Genomic DNA, 6408 nt, shown 5'->3' on the forward strand with positions numbered 1-6408 from the left:
GTAATAATGTTTAGTTCATCGCCCCACTCACATTACATGCTCAAAATATGCAAGTTTGTTTGCTGATCATAATTAATTCTAAGCCTTGATTACAGGTAGTCCCCAGTTTTAGAATGAGTTCCGTTCCCAAGGTCTGTTCTTAAGATGAATGTGTATGTAAGCTGGAATAGTATTATTGTATAATACTATATAAGTAGTATCGTGCAATGAACTCGAATCATTGTGTATTTAACTTGAATTTTCTACAATAGGTTCTGTTCTTAATTACAGGTTGTCTGTAAACCGGGTGTTCTTAACCCGGAGACTACCTGTACTTTCAGCTAACAGGTTATCTTTGTATAGTTAAGCCTACTAAATCTGTCCCTAAATCTTATATTCTTGGTGTTTTCTAAATTAAATCTTAATGACACGCTTACTTGCTTTAATTTTAATTTAAACTGTATACCTCACACCATTTATACTCTGTTCCACAATCTGTAACTGGAAGTGTCCTAGTGCATGTTTTCAAGAGTTTCCTAATTGTTTCCTAATAGATTTGATTCCAATATTGTGCATCCGATGGTGTCCATGTGAGAAATTTTTGCTTATGTTGCTTAAAGCAGCTATTGGCAATGAACAAAGAATGCTCTTCCCCAAACATTATTAACCTTTCTCCCACACTATGGTGTTACCCAGTCAAAACTTTCCAGTAATTTAAGGTTCTGCTATTTCTCCAACTTTTGCACTTCAGTCACCTCTGAGTAATACGTCCTTTATTGATGCTGCATTTAGCACCTCTTTCGGTTTTGCCACAAAATTCTTTTGTCGCGCTCCATTGCCTCTGTAGTAAGTGCACAATGTGTAGCATTGGTGCTAACTGGACACGCACTCATTCTAATTAGTAATTTACAACAAGACCTGACTGTACATACAAATGACAGATCAATCCTCTGTGAAAATATGTCTTTTTTATTCCATAAATAATCCAGTGTTATTGCAAATGAGGTTTTGATTTCACCTCTGACTTTTCCAATCTGCGTTCTTTAAACCGTAGTAGTAGTTTCCTACTATCAAACTCAGTATGGAAAATATACAGTACATCTTTTAGCAAATGTTCAGGACCAAAGGATGATTTATATTGCATACATGTAAAAACTTTTATCTGGCAGTAATCCCAGGTGAATTCAGTCAAATCTATTTCTAAAACAGGCACGCATAGGATTGGACTGTCACTTAGGTAAATTAACAAGCTAAATGTACATTTTTAACTGGAAAAACTGAAATGGCTACATTTAGTTTCTTATAGCACATCTTTGTCAATGCAGCTTCTTCGGGTTGTTTCCTCCTAATTTGAAATACTGGGTGCTTTTAGATGGGGCCCATGTTGCATAAATCACCTAGCCTCACTGCGGGAATTTCCCCCAGATAATGTGGTTCATTTTGTAACTGACCCATATTCTATCATTTTGTATCCATTTTTTTTAATAACTGACCAAAAAGGCATGAGGGGAAAAAAGAGAATAGCAATGCAATTATGGAATAGATGAAGACAGAATTTTTCTTGGGGAAGGCGGTTGATATGATACGGATGGCATTCCTTCCTCTCTTGCCATGACTGTCTGGTTGCAGAATTATTTTTTTAACCTATACGAATTATTTTTTTAACCTATACGGCAAGTCCTTATCCCTTACCCAAGGCGCTTAATATATAGTGAAATCCCACTGAATTTACTTCGAACTAACCATTTGTAGAATCTGGCTGTGGTCCTCTTTACTTTGCTCTCAATACGTATTTTTAAAAGCAAAACGGAAGAACAATTTATGCCAAATTTCTTCCGTGATTGACGCTCAGCTGAATAAAAACAACTGCCCAATTGTTCACAGAGAAGATAATCTGAAATACAAATAAAGCAGCAAAAATAGCTTGTGCCTCTTTTAACTTCAAATCATTTACTCCTGTTTAGAAGTAAATCCATAATATGAGTTTATTGGCAAGATTAACAACGCCATTTGTTCAGTCAAATTCTTTTAGGGCCTGAAACCAAACCATGACTGTTAAAAAAAAAGTTACGACACCCCCACTAGCCTTGAGATGGTGGTGTGTACGTGCACAGGAGAAAGGGTTAATCTGTCCCTGTTGCATCATATTCCCTCTGCCCCCACCATCCCCACCAGTGAAATGAATTCCATTAGTTGCTAATTTTGACATTTTAAAATAGGGAAGGAGTTAAAATGGTTTGAAAGCTTTGTCTCCTTCTTCTGAATGCACATGCCTAGTACATTGTGAATAAAATTCAGAGACATATCAATTTTGGAGAGGTTGTCCCTTGGTTAAGTCTTCCAGCCACCAAAACTTTGCTTAAAACAGCATCAAATAAGGCACTGGAGCTGGCTTTGTAGAATGGCTCTTACTCCATGCTGACCTCAGCACAACTAGACAAAGTCCCTTATTCAGAACATACTGCTTCTGTAAATCTGCAAGTCAAGCATACTAGAAGCATTAAAGCATTAAGGTAAGTTTCAGTGCAACGTAACTGCAATTTAAAGTCTCACTCAATGAGTATCATCCCATGCAGGTTTACCCCATTAATGTGTTGTGAGCAAATTACCTTAAATCTCCTGCATTTCACCCCCCATTTTCTGAGAAACACAGCCAAACCAGCACAACTGCTATGATTTCTATTTACCTTCTATGATTCATTGTTAACATTTAAATAACCCTGCCCACCTCCCCACAAAAACCTGGATTATTCCCATGAACACCTGTGCATAGGAAATCTTTGCATCTGAGACATACATCTCTTATTTGGACATTTGTTGGAATCTATTCCAAACATGCTGACAAGCAGGCATTCCTGTGTTCAAGTTATTAATTATCCAGGTTGTTGTTACTGTGTCTTCCATCTATAAGTTTTATTTTGATTGGAGGATCAAATGCATTCTTTCAGAGCAAATTAGAGTTCTATTTCTTTATATTGTGGGGAAAGGACCAAAGGGCTAAAAATTGCCTGAACTAGAAAACAGATTAATCTAATGAAGAACACTTTTAATGCACACTGTCTTGCATTTGCAATTATGAATGTAAAGATTAGAAAATCCATTCAAAAATAAATATCTCAGATGTGAAATAAAAGATTGGAATTTAAGTTTCCAAGATTTGCCAACACTCCTTTTTTTAAAGCTTGCAGTCAAAGAGTGAGAAAGCAAGACCAAAATCTGCCCATCTTGACTAGCTTCAGCAAGTTTCAATGTCAAAGCCCCAATTCAGATGTAGGGTGTTTTGTTTTATATACACAATATAATATACTTTCCCCAACAGTATTTCTTTAGAGAATTAAGTATTAAAAATTGCAGCTTTTCTTCCTTTGAAAAGTTTGAAATAAACAAAACAGGGGATACCTTTTTTTTAATTATGGAGAAAGCCAGCTTTTTGTTTGTTTATACAAATATATATTTTCCAGGACTTAATTATTTGATCACAAATGACCTGTGCTTAACCACCATCATCATCATTACAGTGCACTGTAATGCATTTGATCAGAAACAGGAGGAAATGCAGGAACTCTTAATCCAAGCAATTGGCCCCAATGGGAATTTTTGCACCAACGGCCAAGACGGGGGAGAAGCACAGCTTTGCGGTCCCTGAGATGATTGATGTGAAGGAGAAGCCCGGGAGGAGCGGCGGGAGGAAACGGCTACACAAGGGATTCGCACACGGGCACTGAATCCGAGTCCTGACTGTGCATAGAGCTCAATCCCGTGTCGGAATCCTCGTCCTCATGGTCCTTGCCCAAACTCCGGGCGGCTTGCTCCCCCCAATCTTCCGAGGTGATCGGGGCCGGGGCGGGTAGCTCGTCGCCCGTGTCGAAGGGGAGGTCCCGCTGCTCGTCCTCGTCCGCCGTCGCCGTCTCCTCCTCCTCCTCCTCCACATGTAAGGACTCCAGGGAATCGAGCAGGCGCTGGAGCTCGCGCTCTTTTTCGGCCCAGGCGTGCTGCGTAAATTCCAGGTCCGACTTCACGGCGTCCAAGTCCGTGTTGAGGCGCAGCCCGATGTAGAGGCTAGTGCTCAGCTGCGTCTTGACGCGCTCCTGCTCCACGTGGAGCTCGCCGCCGCCGCCGCTCAGCTCGGTCGTGTTGCAGTCTGTCTCGGAGAGACTGGCGCTGGAGCCCTTGGCGGCCGCGAGCTCTTCCCGGCGCCGCCTCATCCAGCGCTCGTTGAGCTCCTCCTGGATCTCCCCCGCCAAGTGCTCGATCAGCTCCTCCTGGCGGCGCCACTGCTCCTGCAGCCGAGCCACCTGCTCGCACTGCCGCGCGTACTCCTCCAAGTCCTCGCCGCCGGCCGCCGGCTTTTCTGACTCCCCTGCCGCCGCCGCCGCCGCGGGCGACTCCACCTCCTGCTCTCCCGCGGGGGGCTCCGGCTCGCCTCCGACCAAGTAAGTGTCCTGCACGTAGTTCACCCCGTGGCGCTTCATGCGGTCGAAGTGAATCCTCGCCTCGTAGCGGTCGATCTCCCGGTCCAGGTCGCGGAGCCGCTTGACCTGCTGCCGGATCGTGTGGTCCTGCGAGAGGACGAGATGCACCAGAGTCTCCATCCGCTCGGCCGCCGGGGCCTCCTTGGCCGGTGGCTCCTCGAGCTGCGGCTGACCCTTCCTCTTGTTGATCTTCGCCAGCTTGCGGAAGGCTTTCCTCACCACGCGCCGCTGCCGCTCCTGGCTCAAGGCCAGGCTGGCCCGGGCCGTCACCCCCAAGCCATGGCGGCCCGGGCTGTCCCTGCTGGGCACCACCCTGGCTTCGGCGCTCCTGGGTCCGGTGTTGGGCAAGGACGCCTCGCTGCGCACCAGCACGAAGCGCACGTTCTCCTGCTCGTCGCCCCACGCCGCCCAGAGCCTCAGGATCTTGGTCTTGTTGGGCAGGATCCTCTCAAAGCCGCGCCACTTCTCCACGATGCAGTAGGACTGCGGGAGCCCCGACAACATCCCCCCGCCGCACTCCTGCAGCGACGCCTGCTGCTGCTGCTGCTGCTGCTGCTGCCGCCGCCTGCGCCGCTGCTTGCTGTCCTCCAAGAGGACCCGCACCACATCCGAGCAAGTGGTCCGTCTGGAAAGGCCCGAGATTAACTTCTCCTCTTGGCAAATCCACACCGAGATCTTCTTTTCTTCCGGCTCCATCAGGGCACGGCTCCTCGGCGTCGGCGGGGCCCGCTGCTACTCGGCGGGGTCCCCCATCGGAGCGCTCACGAGAGTCGCGCCGGACCCAGCTGCGCCGCCCGGGAGCCGCCGTGCCGAGGCATGGCTTCGACCTCGCGACTCTTCCTCTGGGCGCTAGGAAAGGAACGCAGAATTGCAGCGCTCCAGAGTCGCCCTCTTCCAGCTCTGCTCTTCTACGGTGGCGCTCGGGGTGGCTGATTTTTCGCCGACGAGATCCCGGGGAAGAACCAACTCCGGAGCCTCAGCTCCGCCTCCTGCCGCTGCCGCTGCCGCTGCCGCCGCTGCTACTGCAAACCGCCTGCCTCCCAGGCACCTTCCCTACTGGCACGGCCCTAGCTCTGCTGCCGCGTTTTCTCCTCCTATCACGTGATCCCCACTCCCCGCTTTCCCAGCAGCTGTGGTCTTTGACTTAAGACTACCTTTCTGGAACTGTCTTGATTCTCACTCTCCCCGCTTTAAAAAAGGAAGGGGCACTACGCCCACATACCTAATTTCACACAACGGGCTAAAAAAAACCCCTTGCGCTGGTGTTTCCTAATGGGTTTTTGGAGCCCCTTGGGAGTATGGTGCTCCTGTCCTCTTATTCTCCAACACCCACCCACCCCCCAAAAGAACTGAGGTTGGAAGAGAATGCTTCAAAGGAAGCAGCCAAAATCCAGTCCGAATTTCTTTCAATTGAGTAAAATCCCCAGCCGTGTAATTAAAAAAAAAAAAAAAACTTTTTGCATGCCAAAGCATTTTGCAGATTAAATGCACAGTGAACTGTAAACCTTACTAAGCATTATTAAAATCTGTGGTTGCTGCCAGGATTCAAAGAGAAAATTTACCATGTATTTCAATAAGAGAAGAACGAGCAGACAATAAGTCTGTAGCCTTTCATACAGGCTCAGATGGGAGAAAGCCCCGTTATTCGGAGTGCAATTCACTTCCAGGTAAATGCATATAGGGTTGTGTTTTAAGTTTTGATTCTGGAAAACAAATATTAAAAGTGAATTTTGTTTCTTTTTGCCTTATGTGACAAACATTTCTAATGCATTGAAAATGTTGCTTTTATTTTTTATTTATTTATTCACTTAAAACATTTGTATGGCTGCCCATCTTAGAGCAAAACTCTGTGCAGCTTACAACCCCAAAATAAAACAATATATGCAACAATAAAAGAAACAGAAAATCCGGGCGCCACAGCCACACTTCCTTGATGTGGATGTTCCAAACTTCTTTC

At 46.1% G+C, this 6408-nt stretch overlaps 1 protein-coding gene across 1 annotated transcript; it reads right to left on the reverse strand.

Annotated features, from left to right (window-relative positions):
- Positions 1-941: 941 nt before the first annotated feature.
- RASSF10 (Ras association domain family member 10) lies at positions 942-6168 on the reverse strand. The gene has a single exon (XM_088145901.1). It carries the CDS (start codon positions 5145-5147, stop codon positions 3675-3677), a length of 1473 nt encoding a protein of 490 aa, XP_088002027.1. The 5' UTR covers positions 5148-6168; the 3' UTR covers positions 942-3674.
- Between the last annotated feature and the right edge of the window lie 240 nt (positions 6169-6408).

This window comes from Python bivittatus, unplaced genomic scaffold, assembly GCF_059951505.1.
Source record: "Python bivittatus isolate LINGU-HERP-01145 unplaced genomic scaffold, Pbiv_v1 ctg000480_np1212, whole genome shotgun sequence".
Taxonomy (NCBI): domain Eukaryota; kingdom Metazoa; phylum Chordata; class Lepidosauria; order Squamata; family Pythonidae; genus Python; species Python bivittatus.

Excerpts from the sequence above, each read along its gene's own strand:
- RASSF10 (XM_088145901.1), bottom strand. The coding sequence starts at position 5,147 with ATGGAGCCGGAAGAAAAGAAGATCTCGGTGTGGATTTGCCAAGAGGAG.